Source organism: Cucurbita pepo, chromosome 5 (assembly GCF_057944985.1).
Source record: "Cucurbita pepo subsp. pepo isolate OVF chromosome 5, ASM5794498v1, whole genome shotgun sequence".
Classification (NCBI taxonomy): Eukaryota; Viridiplantae; Streptophyta; class Magnoliopsida; order Cucurbitales; family Cucurbitaceae; genus Cucurbita; species Cucurbita pepo.
This window is the reverse complement of record NC_141802.1, coordinates 4,798,608-4,824,945: the sequence shown is the minus strand read 5'-3', so window position 1 is coordinate 4,824,945 and position 26,338 is coordinate 4,798,608. Positions and strand designations below refer to the sequence as shown.

General features: G+C 35.9%; 5 protein-coding genes and 1 long non-coding RNA gene across 8 annotated transcripts; 3 read left to right on the top strand and 3 right to left on the bottom strand.

Annotated features, from left to right (window-relative positions):
• Window positions 1-1,130: 1,130 nt before the first annotated feature.
• Window positions 1,131-5,667, bottom strand: LOC111795964 (protein CNGC15b-like). The gene is made up of 8 exons (XM_087124140.1): window positions 5,606-5,667; window positions 4,482-4,558; window positions 3,857-4,391; window positions 3,561-3,773; window positions 3,197-3,486; window positions 2,474-2,585; window positions 2,089-2,325; window positions 1,131-1,983 (listed from the first exon to the last, which is right to left on the bottom strand). Exons 2-8 carry the CDS (start codon window positions 4,508-4,510, stop codon window positions 1,312-1,314), a joined length of 2,088 nt encoding a protein of 695 aa, XP_086980266.1. The 5' UTR covers window positions 4,511-4,558; window positions 5,606-5,667; the 3' UTR covers window positions 1,131-1,311.
• On the top strand, window positions 2,184-5,467 carry LOC147792646 (uncharacterized). Its single transcript, XR_015421168.1, has 3 exons — window positions 2,184-2,319; window positions 2,389-3,465; window positions 3,582-5,467. It is a non-coding gene; the product is annotated as an uncharacterized LOC147792646 (long non-coding RNA).
• Window positions 5,668-6,595: 928 nt separating the features above from the next.
• LOC111796028 (exosome complex component RRP41-like) lies at window positions 6,596-9,337 on the bottom strand. Its single transcript, XM_023678717.2, is given in 8 exon segments — window positions 6,596-7,014; window positions 7,103-7,252; window positions 7,335-7,423; window positions 8,268-8,388; window positions 8,479-8,581; window positions 8,776-8,854; window positions 9,197-9,277; window positions 9,280-9,337. Coding segments are annotated over 8 exon segments (771 nt in total). The 3' UTR covers window positions 6,596-6,924.
• LOC111795962 (E3 ubiquitin-protein ligase WAV3) lies at window positions 9,251-13,087 on the bottom strand. Of its 3 annotated transcripts, none has more exons than XM_087124139.1 (3): window positions 12,628-13,087; window positions 9,961-11,928; window positions 9,251-9,389 (listed from the first exon to the last, which is right to left on the bottom strand). In XM_087124139.1, the coding sequence occupies exons 1-2, from the start codon at window positions 12,844-12,846 to the stop codon at window positions 9,979-9,981; spliced, it is 2,169 nt and encodes a 722-aa protein (XP_086980265.1). In that variant the 5' UTR covers window positions 12,847-13,087; the 3' UTR covers window positions 9,251-9,389; window positions 9,961-9,978. The 3 variants fall into 3 exon arrangements, with proteins under 3 accessions (XP_086980265.1, XP_086980264.1, XP_086980263.1); XM_087124138.1 differs by lacking the exon at window positions 9,251-9,389 and adding an exon at window positions 9,521-9,594; XM_087124137.1 differs by lacking the exon at window positions 9,251-9,389 and having other exon boundaries at window positions 9,749-11,928.
• A 2,481-nt stretch (window positions 13,088-15,568) lies between these two features.
• LOC111795984 (lysM domain receptor-like kinase 3) lies at window positions 15,569-16,936 on the top strand. The gene has a single exon (XM_023678652.2). It carries the CDS (start codon window positions 15,583-15,585, stop codon window positions 16,855-16,857), a length of 1,275 nt encoding a protein of 424 aa, XP_023534420.2. The 5' UTR covers window positions 15,569-15,582; the 3' UTR covers window positions 16,858-16,936.
• A 1,336-nt stretch (window positions 16,937-18,272) lies between these two features.
• LOC111796014 (OVARIAN TUMOR DOMAIN-containing deubiquitinating enzyme 12) lies at window positions 18,273-26,079 on the top strand. Its single transcript, XM_087123836.1, has 12 exons — window positions 18,273-18,406; window positions 19,312-19,423; window positions 19,561-19,895; window positions 19,992-20,152; window positions 20,847-20,920; window positions 21,095-21,149; window positions 21,386-21,460; window positions 21,597-21,670; window positions 21,778-21,826; window positions 22,035-22,119; window positions 24,912-24,968; window positions 25,714-26,079. Exons 3-12 carry the CDS (start codon window positions 19,577-19,579, stop codon window positions 25,776-25,778), a joined length of 1,014 nt encoding a protein of 337 aa, XP_086979962.1. The 5' UTR covers window positions 18,273-18,406; window positions 19,312-19,423; window positions 19,561-19,576; the 3' UTR covers window positions 25,779-26,079.
• The last annotated feature ends 259 nt before the right edge of the window (window positions 26,080-26,338 follow it).

The window sequence follows — 26,338 nt, the reverse complement described above, 5'->3', positions numbered from 1 at the left end:
GACAAACTTTTTCACTATTGTCGACTTCTCTACTATTGACGAGTTGACACCTTACAAACCTAATTTTTAAGGGTCACTGTAGCATAATTAATATAATTAAAAATGGGTACTTATTTATTTTCTTATAGAATTATGATAATGACCAAATTATGAACCAACTATTATTAAACGAATGTAAATATACTGTTGTGTACTATATGTTATTCATTAATGTGGGGGTGTGGATTACATTAATTATATACCTACCTTACTAAACAAAATTAGAATTGGCCACCATTTTATTCATAAAATCGTGTCAATATAATTAAAAATAATGTTAAATAAAATTATGTATTTATATAATTGAATTATCTGAAAATAAAAATAATTTTAAAAAATGGTGTGAAATTGAAGGGTCATTATTATTGTTGGATTCCCATTTAAGTTGAATTAGATTATTAGGGTCCCTACTTCCGTATGCCTCTTTTCCACATATGTGCAAACATAATAATTATTTTCCATGTCATTTTCACCCAATTATCTTATCTCATTCATTACTTTTACTTCCTAATAATTTACCCTCTCCACCTAATCTGTACAAAATTGTAACATTAACCCTTTTACCGTCCTCGGTAAATTATTTCTTTTTACAGTGTTCTACGTAAATAAAATTTATTAATTTAATGGAAGAAAAAAAAAAAAAAAAAGACAGAATACTGTTGTTAGTACGCAACATTATTATTTTAGCGTTGGACTTTGTTATAAACCTCACATGGTCACACGAACCAGAGTGGGGACTTTGCATAATGCAACCGAATTTTACTTTTATTTTTTTATTTTATTATTTTTTTTTATGTATCCGACAAATAATAATGTGTTTCTATTTGGTCTCCAAAGAAACTCTAATTTCGTTAATTAATCGTGATTTGGTGTGTTAATTACATGATCATTGCAAAATAACCCCTCCAATGGTCAATGGAAATGAATGCAGAGGACTGGTCAAAGTGGGCCCGATGGTAATGACTACTGCTGCTGATGTGGCCAGATGTGGGACCCATACTCTTTTTTTATTTACTGAGTTGTCCCATTTTTGGAGGGTTAAATTAAATGTTGTCCACCTCCACCCTCCCCATTCATTTGTCTACTACATCTTTCATCAATCCGGGCCAGGCCCATATAATAGGAAACGTAAAATACATTGGGCCTTTGGATATGTATTTCAGCCCATTTTGGAGAGTTGGGCCTTTGGATCTGAATTTGGGCCCATTTTGGGGAGTTGGGCCTTATCATTTCATTTTACACACACAACAAATAATAGAATTGTAGATTCATTCATTCCTCAACAATGGAGAAGTCGGGCTCTTCTGGCTTCTGCAGTGAGCTTACTACCCCAGCATCCGACACACAGCGCTTATTCATCCTTATTCTAGGGTTTCCTGAACATGTATCCGAATTTGATGCAGTTGGTGGTGAAAATGGCGAGTCGAGGTTGGTAGCTGGATACCTCTCTCTAGCCATGAGCTCGGCTCTTCCTTTGCGTCTCTTATATCGCCGCCATGCTGCTTGAACAAAGCAGGCAGCCCATGTTCGCCATTGATGCGAGTAGAATCGAAATTTGTGTCTGAGTTGTTTGCTGTGGAGTCTTCTGAACTGGGAGGATACGAATTTCAAATCCTCTGCTATGAGAGCGAATGCTTCTACTTCTGAGATGGCTTTGACCGTGCGAGTGGAAGAAGGAAGTACAACGCTGGGACGAGGATCGAGTGCCCATGTTAGCAGCTCCTCACCACAGAAATCACCTGGACCGATACAACAGGAGTTGAAGAATCCTGTTCTGCCGCCATTAGTGGTGTATGAATCGAGATGTCCTCTGATTATGAATAGCATTTCATTGACTGGATCTCCCTCTCGCACCAGAAATGTGCCTTCTGTGCTCAAGGCAGGCTTAAGTCTCTCGCATATTGCATCTAGCATTCTTTCATCCATTTGATCGAACAATGGAACCTGCCAAAATCAAGGAAGAGTGTGCAGCACAGAGAAGAATCAGTTTAATTAGCCACATTTTGATCATTTCCACAAATGCTCTTCCAGTTTATGTGTGAAACTTACCCTTCGAACAAGATCGAGGCAGAGGTGACGTTTTATGTCTCTTCGGAGATCCAATGGAAGGCTTCTAAGCAGCGATTCTTCATCAACTCCTCGAGTTGCTACCCACTTATACTGATCATATCTGCGGACAGATTGTCTGAGCTCTGGAGGTAGCTGCCTGTGATGCATCCATTGCTCTGTATCAGTTCTCCTTATTCTCCACTCTTCTAACCGGACAGTCGTCGATTGGAGGTATTTCTTAAAACAAATAAGCATTTATGATTCATTTAACTTCAAGCAAGACTGACAATGATTTTATAGAAACTATGAAGAACAAGCATGATATATAACAGAACTGGGTAGGACAAAATGATCGATTACAATAGCAATTATACGAATGGCTTACCTGCATATTGCCAATGAGCAATGCAAACAGAACCAGTCCAAGAGTTGCCACAATTATGGCAAAAACTATTTCCCCAACAAAAGTGCTTGTGGCAAGATTTTGTCCCAAGGAACTGCAAGTATAAATCAAAGATAGTTGAAATTTTCATATCAAACTGTATCAGCCAAGCCCAAGCCCACACCTAAGCCCAGCTAGCAGATATTGTCATATTTGAGTTTTCCTTTTTAGGCTTCCCCTCAAAGTTTTTAGATCGCATCTCTTAGGAAGAGGTCTCCACACCCTTGTAAGTAATCGTTCCCCTCTTCAGCCAACGTGGGATCTCACAATCCACTCCCTTGGGGCTCAGCGTCCTCACTGACACACCACCTAGTGTCTGGCTCTGATACCATTTGTTAGCCCAAGTCCTACCGCTAGCAGATATTGTCCACTTTGACCCGTTATGTATCGCCGTTAATCTCACGGTTTTTCAAACGCGTCTATTAGGGAGAGATTTCCACGCCATTATAAGGAATGTTTCGTTCCCCTCTCCAACCGACGTGGGACCTCACACTGATCTTCAACCATTTTATGGTTTGATGGTTTAAAGAATATACAGAGTCTCCCAGCCCCTTATCATATTGGAGGCCAATGTATTTGAAGCATATGATAATTCCATATTGTTTAATTGCTCCTTCGTTTCAAAGGAGTATGAAAAGAGAACTTCCAAATGCAGGATTAGCTCACCTGAGATTTTTCAGACCCCACCAAAGACAGTAGAAGTACTTGTTGAAAAACGGTGAGGTTGTGACATGGAAAGTTATTGAATCACCATATATACCAAATTGATAAAAGGGATCATTTGGATTGCATGTGTTTTTGATGTTGCTCGTACGAAACCACGAGCCCCTTTGAGGGTCATCGATCTTATGACAGTCGAAGAATCCATTGTTACAAGATTTGTCAAACTTACAAAGTGTTCTCCAGCATGCTTCTTGTCGCTCAATTGAAAGAAGGTACCAGCAAGCTCCTAGAACCTTTTAAAAGGATAAAACAGTAGGATCAGCTTGAGTCATATAAGTTATTCATTTCTACTTATTCTTCTACTCACATGGCTTGCCAACATATACAGGATCAGGTTATAAGCAGCTCCAGCCCATGCTGTTTGTGTCACAAGTCCAGTGGCCTTAACAATTTGTGTTGAGAGAGGAAATATGAGAAAAAGCCTTGGGATGTACTGGAATATGAGAAAGAACCGCAGAAAGTTCTTGGTGTTTGTCATTATTGAGCCACTGAGGTTGGGGATGACAATCCATATCAGTACCTACAAAAGCAGTGCTTAGATCAACAATTTGTCAACCTCATACCCAACATCAATGATAAAGCAATTGAAAGACCCACATATACCTGAGGAACTGGCACTGCTGCAATGAAATCAATCCAGAAACCATGCCGTAGATACCTTACTGCTATCTTACAAGTGTCTATAACAAGCTCTCCTCTCCCAAATACACGAGAAGAGGGCGCGACATAAGCTGTACGAAACTTAATGAGAATATGAACTGTGTAGAAAACATCAGCTATTGTTCTTATAATTGTGAGGACGACTTCGAGACCTACTCCTATATCAATGCAGACATTATCCCGGACGACAGGCAAGTAAAAGAAAAGTGGGTCTACAAACAAAGAGATTAAACAAGCTACTAAAAAGATTTTATTCCATCTCCTTATGGCTGGTCCTCTAGGATCCAATATTTTTCTTTGCACTCTCTCATAATCCTCAGAGAAAACTCTAGACAGAACTTTAGCTCGCAAGGATCTTCCAGACTTCCTGGAAGCCGTCGATTCTGGTATATGTGTGCCATCAAGGTTGTATATGATCTTCTTCACGCCACCACCATTGATAGTAGGCAGGGTGGATGATTCAAGATCATCTTGGAATCTGGAAAAGAATCCGATAAATGCTACAGAAAACAACAGAAATTGTGTTGAAAATTGAGTTCTCTGGTTTGAGGTTGAGAAGGAAACTAACCTTACGGATCTAGAACTACCATAAGCCATAAAGATCTCCCCAAATGAACCTCTGGCCGGAGTTCTAATGTAGTCAACCTGCAACAGAAGAAAATAAGATTAAAGGGATGAATTCAGTGCCACATAGCCGGGAGAGGAAGATTTTCCATGCCTGGTGTCACCATGAATCATGTGAATTAACAAGATTGCAGCAAGGATGAAGCTGTAAAGCCTCTCAAACTGCACAACTCAAATGAACAAGTTGGACATGTGAGTATTTTCTATTAAAATACCCTCTTCAACAACCAAAAACTTTAAATATCATAGAGAATCTCAACCCCCTCCAAAAGGAGAATGAAAAGAAAAAAAAAAAAAGTTGGTGATACAGAGATGAGAGAAACTTTGCTTCTTTCAGCCGCTCAAGATCATTTGAACTCTGTAACCCAATTCTTTAAACCAAACTTCCTCTCTCTCTCTCTCTCTCTCTCTCTCATTCAAATAACACACCGACAGACAAGAGAAACATGGCAGTGGGGTCTTATAGAAATACCTGTTTCAGAACATGAAGAGAAACCCTTCTTGTTCTTCACGGCCCAACGACGACGACGACGACTTGAAATTCAGAATTTGAACAAATGGGGAATATGGGCTTTGAAACGTTCAAGGTGGGTTGAAAGAGAAGATTGACACAGGAAACTAAGAAATAAAATAATGGAAACCCAGAAGCAGCGCTTCCATGAGTATGTGAAAGAGACAGACCGACAGAGACAAAGAAACAGTCCATAACAGAAAATGGCGAGAAGATGCTCTTGTTGGATCTTCAAATGAAGTAAATTTTTTTAAAAAAGGTACTTTTCTTTTGCCCTTTCCTTTGGCTGTTCTTATTATATAGATCCTAGGAGTTGACTTCACTCCATATATTTTGGGGAGGAATAAGAAACAACAAAACCCCGACTTCTTTTTCTTTTTCTGTTCCTCAGAGGAAGCCAAAATTTGGCTTTTGATTCTTCTTGGTTTTTATTGCTATTTTTTTTATTTCATTTTCCCTCACTCTAACAAATTAAAAAATTTACTCCATTCTTTATAGAATTCTTAGTTTTGTAGAGAAAATGCTTATAATAGAATGTAAATAAAGAAATCAAATACCTTTTATGATAGATTATTGTGAACACCAAGAAACCAAACTTGTGAGCTCCTCTGAATCTCTGGTTCTGTATCAAGAGCAATATTGGCTGTTCTATGGCTTGAGGTGGAAATATATATATATATATATATATATATATATATATATATATATATATATAGAGAGAGAGAGAGAGAGAGAGAGAGAGAGAGAGAGAGAGGGGATTGGAATTATTTGTGAAACTTCTTTGCAATTTGTTAATAATTTAGTACTTGTAGTTTGGTCGGCCTTGTTTTCTTTATGGAAATTTTATAAGGTTTAAATTTTCTATTGTATTATGTATAGACTATGGTTTATAGTGCGTTTTTGTATTGAGTTGTTTTAATAATAATGTAAAGTAAAGAGAAGGAAGGGGAAATAAAGTAGAAAATAGGGAGTGAAAATGGGGCCATAATCTGAGAAGACCTTTCGACACCCCTTATGGGAGCATTAATAATACCCATTTATTGCTGCTCCTCTTCCATTGCCATTGCCTTACAGACTGTTCTCATTTGGCATTGCCTCCATTTTTAGCCTTCTCCTTCCCCACGCATATCATATACATATGCATATTCATGCTCTATAGCCTTGCTTGCTTGCTTTCTTAGACTCAATAAGAAAATATTTATTTGTACATTATTATGGATTCTTACTATTTCTTTACTGTTCGCTATAACATTCAATCGTGGTTCAAGTGGGGAGAGATTGGAACTTAGGTACCCATCATCATTCATGTTTCCTACTCACAAAATAAACATGTTTCAATACTTAGAATACATTTCCCATCCACTTATGTCTTAAACAATTGAATTATACTTAAATCATACTTGGGTCTCTATGCATTTCAGTTATTGTTTTCGTTAGTCATCGGCTAAATCACTGAAGTTGGATAAAAGAGAGCTAATCGACAAAGAAAGAATGTTCTTCTAGAACGAGTAATGAAACTAATAGAATAGTTTCAAGTAATGGATATAGTCAAAATCATGATCAATCTCATATTATCTCGAAGGATCATAACTAACTATTAAAAAAAGAATACACATACATGTATATAATGAAAATTGACTTTGATGGGGGAATAGACTTTGAAAATGGGCGGTGGCAGAAGCGCAGAGCTGCTTGTTTGCGAAGACCACAGACCAAAGACCAGGAAGACCAGAAAGAGGTAGGCGGAGGCTCTGACTTGACTCGCCAACATTATAATAAATGCAAAAATAGCTTCAAGTCAACTTCGCTTCTTCCACCATTCCAATTCTTTTGTGTTCTTTTTTGTTCTTTTCCTTGAAAGAAAAAATGGCTACTTTTATTCCTCTGAAATGGTGGCAGATTCCTTCAAACATGACCGCATGATCTTCACAAGCTTACACAACGCATCAACGCAAAGTTGCATACCCTGTGGTGGTATTATTGATAACTTATTGTTTACTTCTCAACTGTGACTCTGGCAGGGTTGAAACATGAACTTAAAAGTAGATGTTTACCTCATTAATTTTAGCAGTTGACCACTCGCCTGTGATAGTGAGCTGAGTGAGTTCGCAACGAGATGGCATACAAGTTATCGTCAAACTTCCATCTTCGTAGTTTTCCTCCTCCAACATAGGATCAATAAGAAGATTCTTCCCAAAGCAGCTCTGGTTAACAGATATGAGTGACTGTATAAGAACTTGAAAATAAAGAATTATGAGTGCATTATGTTGGAATCGGAATGCATACCACAGAAACTGCGGCAACAAGATCATAAAGCATAATCCCTGCATCAGCAAGAGCAAGACTAGCACATGATATTACAACAGGAAGGTCACCTGCCACAACAAAAGGTCAATATTAGAGAAAAGGTAACCTTACTTCCATGCTTTAGTTTACATAAAAATCAATAGATATTGTCCTTTTTGGACTTTTCCTTTCGGGCTTCCCCTCAAGGTTTTAAAACGTGTTTGCTAGGGAAAGATTTTCACACCCTTGTAAAGAATGCTTCATTCTCCTCCCCAACTGATGTGGGATATTACAATCCACTTCTCTTTGGGGCCAGCGTCCTTGGTGGCACTCGTTCCCTTCTCCAATCGATGTAGGAAGGAGAACAAAGCATTAAGGGTATGGAAACCTCTCCCTAGCGTTTTAAAACCTTGATGGGAAGCCCAAAAGAGGACAATATCTGCTAGTAGTGGACTTGAGTCGTTACATGCAGAGAGCTAAGGAGAAAACTAGTCGGTTCTATCTCCAAAGTGATGCCAGCAAGCATAAAATTTGCCTCATGGATACCTTAATGTGAAACCTATTGCTAACAAGTAGTTAAGTGACCCAAAATAAGTAACCCAACAAGCTCCATACCATTATGATCTCTTGTTAGAAACCACAAATCTCCACAATGATATGATAGTGTCCACTTTGAGTATAAACTCTCATGGTTTTGGTTTGGGCTTCCCCAAAAGGCCTCGTACAAATGGAGATCTATTCCTTACTTATACACCCATGATCAACCCCTTAATTAGCCAATATGGGACTCCCTCCCAACAATCCTCAAATTGAATAACAAATCATTGGTACTCCCAGGTGAGAGTAAGCCATAATACTTGTTCGTATTCGTATTTGTGTTCGTCAGCCAATATCTAAACGATTACTATCCATCTAAAACAATCTTAAACTTACTGCCTCCAGATTCCAACACCAAGGCAAATGCATCAAAAGTTGTCTTGGGGAACATCTCCAGTATTATTGCCCCTTCCAAAGCTTTATGTAGCATCAAAGAGAACTCCTTGTTTTCTGATCCCTAACAAATGAAGTTCATACAAAATCAGATAATCATGATGATAAGGTATGATGTATAAAACATATACAACGAGAGCGGTATCCGTCACACCAGTCCCCGAACTGGAGTCGAAAATGTTGAATAACTGACACTACAATTCAGCCGGCCAATATCACTGTACATCATTGCTTTCTTACTTTCTCTAGGGCCAAAACTGATGCAAAGAACGCAGAATATGAATAAAGAAGGGGTAAAGCTCTTAATTCATGCACAAAAAGCTGCAAAAAGTGGCAAAAGATTTGAACGATAAAAGGAAAAGCATCAAAGTTCATGTAGGTTAGAGCGTTGGTATTCAAGCTCATCAGCAAAGAGAAGGATAGTTGGGGTAGGTTGTAAGCTAGAACTTACACAGAAACAATGACCTTGGTATTACCAAACTCTGCATAAGCTGAACCTGAAGCAGCATTTACAGCACCAGTCCTGAAAACTGCATGTGAATGATAAAATGATGTTTCAGTGCAAATTCAACAACAAAAATGTAAAATCCTCATTTTCTGAAGTCAATGACTATATGATTAACTACTGAACCAAGCCTCCAAGGATGAACCTATCAATAAGACTTTGTTGGAAACAACACATTTTAAACCACAAGGGTAAACTAATTGAGAACGACGAGCTCAGACTAGCAGCAATTAGAAACCACAGTTTTTTAGCAAGATAATTAGAAGCTGCAGCTAAACATACAATAAATGAAACAATAACGTAAAGCTAATTATGTGGAGCAGCGAACAGCAGATGAGAAAAACAGAAGCGGGCAGGATAGACATACAAGCAGGACGGCACTGGTGGAAGCCTCGGCCATCTGGGCGAACCCAATCGACGTCGTCGCTTCTGAAGATGGGTGGCCTGGTTTGTGGGTAGTAGGAGACGGAGAATACGTAGTCGTAGCAGGTGTCGCTTTTTTTGCCATTCAGAGTGCCAATGACTCCGTCGATAAATTTGAAGGCTCCGCCACAAATTTCCTGAGGTTTGTCACACGATGAACTGCTTCACTACCTCTTTCGCATTCATAAACACTAAAGATTTCATTTCAACAAAAACTCGCAATGTAAATCAGAATTTAGTGTTCAAAAATCCAAAAAAAAGATCATACCTGCCGCCGTCGGGAAAGATAAACACATTGAAACAGTCCCACTGTGTGGAGAAGGCCAAGGAACCAAATTTGGTCTAAATTTTATAAAAAAAAAAAATTAAATAAATAAATTAAATTAAAAAAAAAAAAAAAAAAAAAAAAAAAAAAAAAAACATTCTTGCCATTAGTACTCTGTTTCAAAACTACACTACAAAGTTTAGATATGTTCTAATTTTTTTAGATAAAATATAAAGTAGAATGATATTTTTATTGATGTAGTGAAATAAATACACAAATGGTATTTCCAAATAACGAATCCTAACGACAACGATTAACCCACCCACGTCAAAAACAAAAAGAATTGTATAAAATCAAATAAACCAATAGAAGAACCATGAAGACAAAAAAAAAACAGAGCATTGGGAATTGCAGAGCCATTTCAGCTCATTTCAGCTTCAAACCTCATCAGTCACTACAATTTACCGCGGAGATGGCGGCTGCAGTGCTCTCACCGGGAAAGAGTGAGTGGGAATCAGTGTTCTTTGAGATGGCGGCGCCTCCAATATCATGGTCCGAGAACGAGTCACCATATCCACCATTGATGGCGTTTGATAACTCTGCACTGCGCTTCCCATGTCCACTGAATCCCCTCTCGCAGTTGCTCTCTGCCATGAATGCGAGCTCAATCCCGACAGCATATATGCTCTTCCAGACGCCTCGTACATATGCTTCGTCGCCATTCTTTCCTTCATTTCCTTCAGCTCGGCGCAAAGAGCCGCACATAATTGGTCGCTACCTCGACCAGATGCTGATTCAGACACGGTTCTATAACAATTGTCCAACACAGACACTGCACCAGCTAAATCACCCCGTTCCGCAGCAACTCTAGCCTCCGATATCGCCTCTGCTGCTCGAAATCTATTTCGCTGTCTGTCTACTTCTAATGACACTGCTTGTTCCCCTACTCTGTCTAGCCTCTGTATTTGAACCTCACTGACCTCGTCCAAAGTGATTGGCTCTTTGGTGATGGGGTTCTTGTAAACGCATTTAACCTTTAGCAATGGCATCTCACCTTCAGATTCATCAACTGGAATGTTGAGTGTCAACAAAAAGTCCCTCTCTTCTTCGGCATATAAGTCTCCGAAGTGTACGGTGGCACATCTTGCACGTTCTGTGATGCTGGCTTGGTAACTTCCTGCTTGTATTGAACCAAGCTGCAGACTTGGGTGAATGCATCTTACTTCAACCTGCAGATCCTGCACCACCACGCTCAAGAGGCCACCGATGCACTGAGCGAATGCATCCTGGATTGTGCTTTCGTTTTCTATAACTGAAAATGTGCCCCCTGATGCGTTGGAAATCGTATGCGCTGTCACGGGATCATGGTCTGCACCGACTCCAAACGTATGCACCGGTATCTGCTGCATTCCAGAGTGGTTATTGCGAAGAATTGAAACTGGAAGGAGGGACTCGTAATCTATTTGAGGACGAGCACTACTAGAACCATTGAAAGTATATGTATCCTGCCCATCAGACAACATTATAATGCTAGCAACAGGGTTCTTCAACTTGCGGTCAACCAACACCTTGGCACCTTTCTTCAAGCCTTCAGCAATGTTTGTCCCACCGTTTGATGATAGAGAATTAACAGCCCGCAATGCCTGCTGTCGTCCAAGGTCAGTCATTCGAGAAAGCGGGAAAAGACGATGAGCGGTTGAGGAGAATGATATGACCGAAAGCCGATCAGAAGGGCCGAGATTCTGGATCACAAAACCCATAGCACGTTTGAGCAGGGCGAGCTTCGTACCTGCCATACTGCCACTAACATCAAGCACTGTTACCAGATCAACTGGTGCACGAGAAGGTTGATTCAAAAGAGGCAATGCAGCCTGGCTTCTAGAGTTATTTTGTGTAGCAATGGAGAAAGGAGCCTTGACATGGACTAACACAGAGAAGTGATCACGAGAAACTGATCTTGGAACAGCTGAAATTTCAGGGTACGTTTTGACCTCTACTTTATCAGTGCAACTATGAACAGCGGCACCATCATTTGATGTGTTTCTCTCGGTGGCATGAGGTTGTTGATCTAAAGCTTCATCATCATCATAAGCTACTGGTTCAGAACCATGAAAAAGAGAGGAGATCTGTCTACCAGTATCGGAGCGAGGAGAAGCCATCTGTCGAACCATAGCCATCCACGGATCATCTGGGGCCGAGCCAACTGGGTTGGTTCTGGGGCTAGCGTAATCCGAAGTGGAAATCTGGAAAGGAATTTCTTTCCATTTCGCTCTGCAAACAGGGCAAATTTGGCTCCCATGCTTTACATTTGAGGCAATGCAATGGAAATGGAAAGAGTGAGAACACTCTGCAGTGAAAATAGCATGCCCATTCCCTGCTTTCATGGTGATCAAGCATATTGCACAGGTCCTCTGCAATTTAGAAAGAACATTCAATCAAATGGGCAAGTCCAAATGCAAATAAGTACCAAAACTAACTCCAAAATACTGCATAATATGATCAGATTTCCCAGAATCGACAAGAACCTTCTTGGCCAGAATTAAGATGCATTATAGTTTTAACACTTCACAGATTATGCTGAAAAGAACAAAGGGTTCTTCCACTAGATCAAACGATTAGAACATAGCAAAAGAAAGATAATAACATAAACAGTAAAAAACAGAACCCAACAAGGAATAGCCTTCTTCCACAAATCACAACTAAGTTCTAATAAATCCAATCGTACCCCACACGAATAACGAAAGAGGCAACAATATTTCAAAACGGGATAAAACCAGAAAACACCAATAGCCTCCGTCCGTCGAAAGAAGGGTTTGTCTTTCTGTAAGACATAAATATTCTCTGATAAAGTGCAAAACCAAACCATTATGTAAAGTTTTCTTGAAAACCCATAATTGAGAGGATCAGTAAGAATCCGTCATAGATATTCTACGAAAAAACTGATCGAATACAAAAAGAACAATCATAGGAAGAGTATTCAAAACAACCTAGAATCAAAAACCAAAAGAGTAACAAGATTTCAAAAGAAGATAACACAACCCACCAAACAAAATTGAATTGAAATAGGCAATTAATCGACAATTCCAATAACGAGAAAACAGAATCATTACCCTAGAAGACCTTGATCTGCTTTTGGATACACGGGAACTAGACGAAGAATGAATCGGCGAAGATTGGCGGCAATTTGAAGCACTACCCATCGGAGAAACGGCCTCAGAGGACATGGGAGCAACATTACTAGACGGCGTCGAATCCCCAGCAACACGAGGAAGATGGAGACACATACGAGTCCCAAAAGCCATCTTGAGTTTCTTCCATGTACCGGTCATTGTGTAGTGGTGGGTTCAGAGAGATGGCAATCTGTATAAAGAGAAAGCCATGCGAGAAGTGGAAGAAAGAAGCAGGAGGCGCAATGTAGAAGAAGGGAGGAGCGGTGGTCCAGAGAGAAATTCACAGAGAAGATATAAGGGAAGGAAGGGGATTGAATCGGCGTTCTGAGTTCAGGGGAGGAGGGAAAAGAGGAAGAGCAGCCTTTTTTGCTATTTTATTTCCTTTTCTGTTACCCAAGACGTAAATACTTTGCCCTTTCGCTTTTTTATTTATTTCTGTAATTGCCATTCTTTTATTATTATTATTATTATTATTATTATTATTATTATTATTATTATTCTTCTTCTTCTTCTTCTTCTTCTTCTTCTTATTATTATTATTATTATTATTATTATTATTATTATTATTATTATTATTATTATTATTATTATTATTATTATTATTATTATTATTCTTCTTCTTATTATTATTATTATTATTATTATTATTATTATTATTATTATTATTATTATTATTATTATTATTATTATTATTATTATTATAGTTTGCCTAATGATTTTTTTATTATTATTTCTGTAATTGACACGGTTTGGGCTGTATACTGGATGATACTTGGTGGCTTGACCCAAATTAGATATCCATATTAAAGTTATTTTCCCGGGAGCCACCAAATTAATTTGTGTTTTAAATGATAAATATATATTTAATTTGAATGGTATAAATTAATATTTTATATATTAAATATAAATTACAAATATTATAATTAATTTAATATTAAAGATAATATATTTACTGTATTTAATGATTTGAATTATTGTATATAAATATATATTTGAAATTTAAATTTGATTTAAATTGGTAGAGGCTAAATTAATTATAAAAAAATATGTAGACTTTGGTAATTTGTATGAAAGTACGTTTAAATTTTTACAATTTTCAATAATATTTTAAACGTTTAATTGTTATTTTTGGATGAACATTGTTATTTTTCTTCAAAAATATCTTCCATTGTTTTAAAAATTAAAAATATCTATGTGTGGATTATTAATATTTTATTTCAAAATATTTAAAAAAATATTCTTGAATTTTAAAAAGTTTTATTAACATGGTCCAACTTTTTAAAAAAATAAAAAGAAAAAACATATTAAAAAATATCTATCAACTTTTAAAAATCGTATAAATAAAAATTATTCGTCAATATATTAACAAAGATAAACTATCTACGTTTCATAAATTATTTATATCAAGGTATTGAATATAAAAAATATTTTATTTTTTTCTAAAAATTTGAAGATATTAATTTTAATTTTGAAAGTTAATAAGTATTTTTAAGACACATTCCACTTTCACGTATTAATTATTTTTTAAATTAAAAAAATTAGGGTATTGTTAGAAAATTTTAATTAAACATTTTTTAAAAAGTTTAATTGTATTTTTGTAAAAGCTTCTCCGACTTAGAAAAATTTTGCAACTAACTATTAACCATTTTTATTCAAAATTAATACGTCTTCCAAGTTGGGAGTATTTTTATTTATTTATTATTATTATTATTATTTTGTTATCTATTGTATTTTTCAACACATTTAATTGTGCGGTTAAAAAAAAAAAAATTTATGGTGGATATAAATATTAATTACCAAGAAATCCGACTTAAAATTTTGAAATTTGAAAATCTTATATATATTAAGTTGTTGTAATCTTATATTTTTTAAAAATATATTAAATATGTCCGTCAATTCTGTTGTTTAATTTAAACATGCACGATGGTGGATGTTTTTAAACAATTATTTATTTGATTACCTAAACTATATCATCTAAATAAAAATGATAAAATAGGTAAACAAGATTATACACCTTATTTATTTTGAATATAATTTGTATATTTAAACATTTTTACTAAGCTCTTTATTATTATAATTATATTTTTCAATTGATTACATAATAATAATAATAATTTGAAACGTGCACATATTCATAAATTAAATACTAATTTAATTTTTAAAAAGCCAACCATTAACCAGTTTTAAGCCGCAGTTTTATTTTATTGCGATAAATAATTTAAATAATGTAGGGGAATGTCTTCTGTATGTACACACATATAACATAATCTTGACAATATGACAATATCTATTATAATTTATTTATTTATTTATTTAGTGGATAATGTTACTGTCGTGGAACCGGTAGACAAAAACAGGCCGTAGACGTTATTTCATCATTTGTTTATTTTTGAAGATAATTTGTTTTATTGTCCACAAAATCTTTATTTTTTTTTTATTATTTTAGATGGATACAGTGAAATATAGAGGATTGAAAAAGACGAATATTTTACAAAATTCAACCAATTTAAATAGCAACATGAGTGTTTTTTAAGCTTAATTATTGTAGTGCAATCATTATTATTAAATAAGCAAGAATAGTAATAATAATATAATTTTGTTTCAAACCTATAGTATTTTAATATGCTGAGTTTATGTAGTTCTATAAATCTTTAAATAATAGATCATAAACTAAATTTGAAAATAATAAAATGTCAATAGCTAAATTTAATAATAGAACGTGACTTTATAAATATTATTTTACTTTCATAAAAATAATAGTTTGATGTTGATATGTGTAACTATTATATATATATATATATTTGAAGTAGACCTGCTAAGAGTTTACTACACATCAATTTCTTCCCCCCAGAAAAACTTCATCTTCTTCTTCTTCTTCTTCTTCTTCATTCCTTTATGTGTATAACTAAAATGGCGCTCCATGTTGCAGAGATTGAATCAAATCCTCCCCTCTCGCGATCCTCGCGATCTAAACTCTCCGATGCAAATTCATCTACCTCTTCCCCTTACAAGGATTCCGAATTCATATTCTCCAATTCCACCAACAAATTTTCTTCAGGTTCCTTTTCTAGCCTTCACGAATCTCTTCCTGAATCTCCTCGAATCTTTGATTTCTCTGAAATTAACGCAGCCACTAACAATTTTCTGAACAAGCGATACTCTGCCTCGTCCTCCACGCCTTCATGGCGTTGCACGCTTCGTGGTAAGGATGTCATGATCTTCCAACGCAAGTTTCATCGCAAAATAAAGCTCCAGGAATTCAGAGATCGCTTCTACGAGATTTGTCGAAGTCACCACACGAGTATGATCGAACTTCTTGGCGCTTCAATTTCTGGAGAATATCTCTATTTGGTTTACAATTTTGTAAATGGAGCGAATCTCTCCGATTGTTTGAGAAATTCTAGAAGCCCTAATTTCACTGTTTTATCCACTTGGATTTCCAGAATGCAAGTCGCTACAGATTTGGCGCAAGGCCTCGATTATATCCACAACAAATCAGGATTAAACATAAGCCTATCGCATAATCACATAAAGAGTAGCAGTATTATAGTAACAGAGCCTTTGTTTAAAGCTAGGATTTGTCACTTCGGTGCAGCGCAGCTCTGTAATGAGGTTGATTGGAACAAAACAGTTGAAGAACCGACGGATTCGAGGTGTAATGGCGAAATTTCTACGGATTCAATGAAGAAAGTACAGATAAAAGGGGTTAGAGGATACATGGCACCGGAGTATAAATCCAGCGGCATAGCAACTCCAATGACCGACGTGTACGCGTTCGGCGTGGTGATTTTAGAGCTATTGTCTGGAGAGGAGCCTTTGAAGTTCAAATTTGACAGAAGAAAAGGCAATTTCGTTAGGGTTTCTTTGATCGAGAGCGCCATGGCAGTAATCGAAGGAGATAATGACGAGGAGCCTCAAGGCGGTGTAGCCCTAGAAGTAGGAGGAAGGTTGAGAAGGTGGGTGGACCGTAGGTTAAAGGACTCTTTTCCGATACACGTGGCGGAGAAGGTCACGCGATTGGCTATTCATTGTGTTGACGTGGATCCATCTAAGCGCCCTAATATGGCTCACGTGGCAAGCAAGATTTCCAAGCTGTATTTAGAATCGAGAATTTGGTCAAATAATCGGGCAATTCCGGCCGGGTCGTCGGTTTCTCTAGCTCCTCGCTGAACCAGCTTGATATTGATGTAACTCAAAAGTTTGATTAATTTCTAGTTACAATTTAAATAAATTTAGAATTACATCATTGCATTCGTCATCAAGTTGACTAAATAAAATAATTCAACGAATATCAACTACCGATTATAATCTTTAATTGTTTATAAACACATCTAATTACAGAAACGCATTAAAAAATAGATTAGAAATATCCACATTAGTCTTTTAATTTATTTAAAAGACATTATCTACACCGATATGTTTATGGTAAAATCATTGCTTAATTGCCCTTCCTCATATTAATTCGTAGGTGTGGGCGGTGTGGGGCCTAGGAGCATCTAGAGTTGGCTCATATTGGGTGTGGGGCCTAGGAGCATCTAGAGTTGGCTCATATTGGGCCTCAATTGAAGATGTGGGTCTCTTGGGCCCAATGAGAATTACGAGTGAAGAATCATACAAACGTTGGAACCGAAACCGGAGATTTTTTTGTTTAAACATGAAATAAGATAGAGAGTGAGGGTTATTTTTTCTTGATTAGATAAATAGGACCAAAGATGAGATTATATTCCTCGTTTATGTCCCCACCAATTCAGTACGCCACTACTCTTAATATAAATATATGTTCAACATGCATAAATACATATCTATCCTTTTCAAATATATTAAAATATTTAAATAATATCACATTTTTATAATAATATTATAAATAATATCATAACCCGCATGAAAATGGGCTGGTTTGATAGAATAGTTTTAGTGTAAGTAAATTTCTAATATATATATATATTTATATTGGAAATGAGTGGTAAATTAAATGGCATGGGTATAGTCATAGGACATTATTATTGTTTATACAATTATTACCACCGTCCTTCCTTGTCGGTCTAAAAGCACAAACGCAACCTCTTTTTTACTAAGCCTACACTCTTTCCACTGACTGGGCTTCTTCTTGCCTAGGCCCAACTCAAATCTTATCAACCCACTCCTTAATTTAATAATATTATATATAACCACCAAAATAAACATAATATTATATTCAACATAAGGTGAGTAGTTATTTATTTATTATTTTTACCATTTATATTCCAAATAAACATAACTTGGTGATTGATATATCTTCATTTTTTAAAAACAAAATTAAAATTTTATAATACTCAGATCTATATAAATTAATAACACACAACAAAATAAAATAATAGATATAGTTGACGTGTCATAATATAGTAAAACACGGTGGAAAATATAATTAGCTGGAAATTTGGAAAAAAGTAAGTAAAAAATAAAGATGTTTGTCATGTTTTGTAATTAAAAGAAAAAAAGAAGAAAAAAGAAATAGTGAGGAAGGGCGAAGGATGTGAATGGTCGGTCTTTTCTTTTTTTCTTCTTTTGACCGCTAATGTTATCTACGTGGCATTTCGAACCCGTGTTCAACGTCGTGTGTATATATATATATTATATAAAATATTTATATGATTTATTTTTTTGGATTCCACCTCGCGAAACACACTCTGTACAGCGATGGAACTTGGAGCATCTTTGTTCTATCTCGATCCAATCGAAGGTGAATGTGCAATGCTATCCGTTTTTCCCTAATTCATTTTCTTCTACTTTCTTTTTCTGAATCTCATACTGTCTCCCGCGAATGGTAAGATTCTCTCTATTTTTCCCGGTTTCGCTTCGATTGCTCATATTGGAGCGTTTGGTTGCTAACAAAATGCGAGGATATCAGTAACTTCATTTGAGCAAGAATCATGTTCAAGTCACTTTTAGCTTAAAATCAGAGCAACTCCGGAGCAATGATGGATTGTGGATAATTTTGTCCTGAACATGATACAGTGACTGTGTTACTTCTCTTTTCTTTTATCGTTTTATTTTTTATTTTCTTCTTGTTCCTTCTTGGTTATCAATTGCTTTGACTAAGTTTCCTCTAGATTCCTTTTTATTCTTCCGTTGATTTCGTCTATTCTAATTTTAAGTGATGAACTTCTGTGAGTTTGAGCCTACTTTTCCAATTCTATCTGTTATTTCACAATGTATGAATGTGCTGGAGTATTTGTCTATTGTGGCTGCTGTAACTGTTATCGGAGAGTGATTTTTATTGGTTTTTTTTTTTTTTTTTTTTTTTGTTTTTTGTTTATGAGTCCTGTGAATATTTAAAATGTGTTGATTAGAGGATCGATGCAGATAATGTCACAACTCTCTCACGCCTTAATTATAATCTTCAAATCGTCGATTGTACGGAACCTATTTCTGAGCTCCTTATTGTGTTATCTAACTCATTCTCACCTCAATGTAGTAATTGAATTGCTCGTTACTTGGATTAGTTTTCTACATATAAATGTTCCATCTGTAACTGTGTTAGTAGATTGGGTTTTTAGTCGGTTTCTTTTCTTTTTTTTTTTTTTTTTTTTTTTTTTTTTTTTTTTTTTTTGTTGACATGAAATATTAACAAACGACTTTCTGCAGGTTGAAGGCCACGTTAAAATTTCTGCTCCAATAAACAGAAGGATGACTTTGTATTTCTCTGCTTTCTGTTAGACAAATCTCTATTTGCACTTCCGGGGGGTGCTCATTACAGGTACAACTCTATGTTCTGAAATGTGGAAAATAGCATTCTTTGATTTATTGGAGGAAATTAGGGGGAAAAGGTATTTCTTATTTAATATTTTGTTTTCTTTTTGTGTGTGTGTAATTCAATGGTTCATTCTGATTTAGGAATTTTTATTTTGAGATGATTACTCACGAGCAAGATCCTGATGTTGTTCGATGGGGCCTTGAACTCTTTGATGGAGACCCATTTTCTAATTACGGATATTGTGGAAACGTTTCTCATGATGAGATACAATACTATCAAGGGCAATGTTTTGATGTAGATAATTATGACAAGGCATGCAACATAGAAAGTAATGAGCTTATTGCTCAAACCCTCCAAGAACTCTCACAGCTTGCGATCACAGAGCCTGTATCCTTTGTTGAAGGGTTAGAAAATTTACAACTTTCCGCGTGTCCGCAAGATTGGCTTAGTTTATCCATAAACAGCTATAGTTCAGGTATGTGCCATCGAAATTAAAATTTTAGTAGAACATATTCGAGGTTATATGCCTGGCTTCTATTCTCTAATTTTAAAATTAGTATGTGTTTTTCAGAGCATAATAATGATCTGGAAGAGGAAGATGATAGTTCATGTACTATCCCTGACGAGACATCCTACAGTGGGGATGACTGGTCATATTCTTTAGAGCTGACTGATGAGTATGCCCTTGATGGAGAAGTGGGAAAAAGATTGAATCAGATGGTCTCAATTCCTGTAAGTTTCTCATTGAATGAGAGCTCATTACTTAAGTGCTATGAGATGCCGTGCATATATCTTCAGCTGAGGGTGGTTGATTTCCCAGTTAATTGTATTTCTGGGAGGAACCTTCCTTGCATCGGTCAGATTATTAGAAATCTCTCCTGGTTCTCATGTTTTATCTGTCGTAGTTTAGCCCTTCTGTTGAAATCTTTTTTTTTTTTTTTTTTTTTTTTTTTTTTTTTTTTTTAATTTTAATATATATATATATATATATATATATATATATATATATATATATATATATATATATATATATATATATATATATATATATATATATATTTTATTTTGTTTGCTTGTGAAAAAGTAATCTTGTCATCCTATTGTTAAGAGTTAATAAAAGCTAGGATGTAGAAAAAAGTGTAGTTGAAGTACACACAATTTTTTTGTTTTATTTTCGTTCTTTCTTTCTTTTTAAAATTTGTACTTTTAGGGTTATGTTTTCTTCAATAGCTCTTTGGCCAAGGCTCTTAAACTATGGTGTTAGTGGAATTGAGAATTTGAAAGTGGCAATTGGAGATGATGCATGTACCTTCATGACAATTGGGATGGTTCATGTACTACTATGGCTTCTGGTTTTCTGACTACTTGCTAAAATGGTCCATGGAATATACTCAATGTTTTTAGTGCTTAATCTGAGTTTTTGTAGCACGTTCCAAGAATTAATGGAGAAATTCCTTCTGTTGATGAAGAAGCTTTAGATCATCAAAGGCTATTGGACAGGTGGTGTTTCTATGTTCGTCTGATGCCCCTTTTCCTGCCTGTCCCCAGCTCACTCTCACACATGCACGTCTCTAACTTCGGATAGTGACAGTTATTTGTTGTAGCTTAGCAAGAACATGACATGCTAATGTTTAGTGCTATAATGCTGAACTATTCTGCTCCTTCCCCCCTTAGACTGCAGCTATATGATTTGATCGAGATGAAAGTGCAAGGAGATGGTAACTGCCAGGTTATCTCTTCTTACTGTATCATCTTAAGTTTTGTCTGCTATGGTCTCGTTGGTGCAAACTTTTGTCTCATATTATAGTACTATGTGACCACTGTCATGATTTTAGATATCTTTAGTTTTATCTGTTACCTTAGTAATTTGAATTCCTGGTGCTAATAGTAATACCTATTAATTACTTTTGATGGCTCTATTTATTCTTTCTGGAACATGTATCCTTATTTAAATTTTGTTTCCAGTTTCGTGCCCTGTCGGATCAAATTTATCGAACTCCTGAGCACCATAATTTTGTGAGGGAGCAAGTTGTTAATCAGGTTCTGACTTTTATATTTATATGGAGTATTTATATTTATACGTTGCTTCAGACTTTTATTTTTGTGCTATAATTTTATAGCTTTTATTTTTTTTTTAGTGTTGAAGTTTGTTATAGTGAAATGTTTGAACTCTCAGCTAAAGTCATATCCAGAGATATACGAAGGATATGTTCCCATGGCCTACACTGACTATCTGGAGAAAATGTCGAAGTACTTATCTGATACATTTTGCGATATGTTTTTTCTCCTTGATTTTTTGACTGGTAGGATGTCTAACTGGACTCTTTGGTCTTGGGATTTCTTTTGGTTGTGCATAGGAGTGGAGAGTGGGGAGATCATGTCACTCTGCAGGCTGCTGCAGATACGGTATGTATGGGCAACAAGCTATTATTGTAGTATTAGTCGGCAACAACATTATAAATCATGATTCAGCCTTATATTGTATACATACAGCAACTAAATGCATGCTAAGTAACGATTTTAGCATCTACTTGTAGGACGTGCAAGCCTTCTGCCAAGACGGCAATGTAAATAATTTGTCACAAATCCTAATATATGTTGTGCTGTGGTGCAGTATGGTGTTAAAATTTTCATGATTACATCATTCAAAGATACCTGCTACATCGAGATCCTTCCTAATATTGAAAGGTCCAAAAGAGGTACGTTCCACTTTCTATCGTTTTGACTTCCTAATATTTAATAATAAGTTCATTGAGTATTTAACAAATGACATTTTCTGAGCATAGATTTTCCATGTGAACTCTCAACCTATACATGTGAAGATTATATGAAACACATAACTTTCAGTTGATTTTAGACCTGTAGTGGTCGGGAACTTAGAATATGCCATGTTAAAATGTTGATAGAAGATTAAATTTAGTGTAGCTATTTAAGTTAAGGTTTTGAGTTCAATGGTGATTTAATATGGCATTAGAGCAAGATGTCTTATGTTCAAAGCCGGTAATGCCATTTCCTCTCTAGTTGATATTGATAACTACTTGTCAAGTCTTGTGCAAATTTCAAGCCTACAAGAGAGGGAGAGTTTTAAAGCATTTATATTAGACTATATTTTCTTTAACTCATTAACTTAAGTTTTTGGGTTAAATGGTGTTTTAACCTATAATATTCTAGGTTAGTAGGTTGGTGGAACAAGGGGGTTTTTATTCACTTTCTTGAAACGTAGTATCAATGCCACTATGTCCAACCCTGGTGCTAGTATCCTAAATCTGTTGATCCCTTTGGTGGAGGAAGATTTTGTTCTGACAAAATGATAGGGATATCTTAGCGGAAGTTTTTTTTTTCTTTTATAATAAACAGTCGCAGAAACCAAAAAGTGTGAAGCTTGTTGAAGCATGATGCATGTTAATAATGAAATGTACAAAAGACGCGGGAAACCCCATTAGCCTAAGGATTGTATAAAAACCTTCCAATTGCCAATAACTGGCATATATATAATAAATAAAGAAGAACTTGGAACAAACCAAAAGGAAAACTCCAAGAAGTGGAATAAAAAAGCAATAAGGTCTAGTGGTTGATCCTTTTTCCCTAGAGAGCTCTTCTAGTAACTCTCAGTCTGAATGAAAAGCACAGCACAAATATCGTTCAACACAGGTGCTTCAGCTTTCTTTTTAAACTTATTGGTGAGTCAAAGTTAGGAGGATACACGCTTTATTCTTCTAGAGAAGCAACTTGAGAACCAAAATTGTGGAGGATATTGTACTGAAGATAGCCCGTGAAAGGAGACTAAATGAAGAGTATAATCCTCATCATCACTGCTCTCTTGAAGAAGGCAGCACCAATTTGGAGAAAGTACTCTCAATTGGTTTCTCATCAGAAACTCATCATTAGCATTGATTCCTTTGAGGCAGGTAGCTCAAATGAGTATCTTACAGTTCTTCAAAATTCTTAGGCAAAGTTACGGTACTCTGCCATGTTTGAATGAGCAACAAACCGATGATCAAGATTAGTTACTAAGTCTGACGCTGATGCAACTTACATCTCAAAAGGTTTTTTATGATTCATTACATTCCTCATTTAATTGTGTAAACTTATTCAGACAAATTCCCCATGTATATTGGACTTGAATAGAAAAGCTTGCCTCTGGGTTTCAGCTGGCTAGCAAGACTTCTCCTGGTTTCTATCCATTAATATCATGTTAAGGCATCGGCATTAAAGCTAATCACTGCCGCCGAGAGGTTTTTTAGCCTCCAGGAATCCGTGAACCACAAAATACCTCTATCTCAAAACAATAGTTTGGGTCCTCTCCTCCTATAAAAATGGGCATTTCCTCACGCTTATTGTTTATTGTTGTCACCAACTCCACCCATTCAGCTTCCCTCTTCACTCATCTGTATTCCTACTCCAGTCTTGTTGGCTTAATGTACGCTCTTGTATACCATTCGTTCAGAACATTTCCATAATACCGAGTCTGAATATTTCCTTTGGCGTTGGGGATGTGAAGGACTTTATTCATGTTCCTTTAGAATTCATCAGGTGCTTGGGTTCTCTATTAGCGACTCTGTTGGCTTATTTCTATCAATAGCTTAGCTTCTGGAAGCTAAGGCTTTCAATTCAGTATCCCCTCATTTACTTAGCTAACACTTTCACCTGAAAGGTTCTTTTAGATATCACCCTCATTCATGCATTCGTTCATTAATGACCTATTTGTGGAAGAAAGCTGAAATTTCACCCCTTCATCGTCTGAGTATGCTTCTCTCTTAACATAGTGCTGGGTGTAACATATACTTTCCATCGAAAACGAGCAACTTCAAATCACCCTCTAGTTCCCCCTGATAGGAATGCATGCACAGTTATATTAACGAGTACGAAATTTACCATTAGAACCTGAAGCCATTGATTGCTATATATACTTTAAAGTGGCTACGTATTGTTTGATCAGTAATGTGCAGCTACTACCGAGTGTTTAATTCCATTACCCCACATGAGCAATCAATCATGCTCAAATTCCTCTCAATCAGTTTTTTTTTTTTTCCCCTTTCTTTTTCAAAACCCATTCAGCTACTTAGAAAAGTTATATGTTTTATTTTCATTGTTAAATGGCCTAAATGTTGAGTTTAAGAGTACTTTGTAGCTTTAAACTTAGCAATTGTGGAAATGTTGAGGGATATATGGATATGAAAAGACATGTAAATGTCGAATATAGACAAGTCATAATGATATGAACCAAGAGACATCGATCATACAATATGCTTCAATGAAGATGTGAAGAAAATATTGTTGAAATTATCCAAAGATATTTCAATTCATGCCACATTGAAGAAGAATGAAGTTTCATGTGATAAATTTTGGGTGAAATACAATATATTGAAGCATATTGTATGATCGATGTCTCTTGGTTCATATCACATAATGTTCAAGTTATCTTATTTTTCTCCTTCATGCTCTTTTATTATTATTGAAAAGATTTTCTAATTGGACTTTTGACTTGCAGTTATTTGCTTGAGCTTTTGGGCAGAAGTGCACTATAACTCAATATATCCTGAAGGAGGTGAGCTCTCACTATCTTTAGTTTGATAATTGACTATTTCATTTACTTCTTTGTCAACGGCAATGGGACTCTTAAATTGTTGGATCCTTCTGCACCTTTCATTGACCATATGATAATTAATCCGTCAAGTATTAGAGGTGTTTAGTCTTTATGTGAATTTCATCAGAACTGGTGGGCTTGATGAGATCTTTATGCCCCTTCTTTCCTGAAGTATTGTCTTTCATTAGTTCTATGTTTATGCCTAATATCTTGCTCAGCACGATTGTATGATATTTCAAAGTCTTAAAGCGATTCTTGTGTGAATAAACTGACATTTGTCACGATTCAAGAAGGAACTCATTGGCTTGTGAAGAAGCCGGCAAGATGCGCTGCTTTCACATCTTCCAGCACATCTTACATAATTATCCTCATAATCTTGTCAACTAAATGGTATCCTTATTAAAGATTACCTCGGAAAGGCACTTTTTCCATTTGACTTTGGGTGAAATGATCATTATCTAACGGTGGTTGATGAAGTTTTCACTGAAAACTAAAGTCCTTAATTTAGCATGAAAAACAAGCTTTATGATTCCTTAGTACTCTCCCCTTCCCCTCTCCTTGCCTCCCCCAGTATTCAGAAACAGCCAATCTACGAAGTTTTTAATTGTTGCTGGTATTTGTTATCTGTATGGAAAATTGATTCCTTCTCGTGCACACTGTTTGTAAAGCCAATAGAACCTTTTGCATTATATTTGGTTTTCTCCAGATGTACCCATGTTTGAGACGAGGAACAATAGATGGTGGATGCTTCAAAACGAGCATCTGGAATGACGGAACAATTAGCAATTTTTAATATTGCTAATCACAGAAAGTTGTATGGATACATCAATCCTAATTGGATCCGTAAGAGTTCTGCATTTAATTGCTCTTACTCGCTAGGTTTCTTTCCCCTGTAGGAAAAATTATGTGAAATACAGAAATGCCGCCATGCTTTTTGATTAATGTGTGCATCTCTAACATTTGCCTGGAATATTTTGTTTTCCCCCTCATTTTTTGGGGTTCTAGTAACTTCAATTGTAATCTCGCACTTTGTTTTCAAGTGCTTTGAGTAAATGCTAATTATGTTATGCTATTTTCTGCTTCCAATTTGCTCCAAGTTTCCGTTCATTATGTGTAGTGCAGGCTATTTCTCTGCCTCTCTTACCTACTCTCTTTGATGTTCCCATTCATTAAGTTTTCCTCTCCTCAAACTTCCTTTTAGACAACAAGAAGCTATTATTTGCACTCTTGTACAGCTCCCATGACAAGAATGGTCTCATTTTAGCCTCCTTCAGGTGTATGTGGGTCAATTTGACTCCGCAAAATAGGTCCCCATGTGATCCATTGGAAGA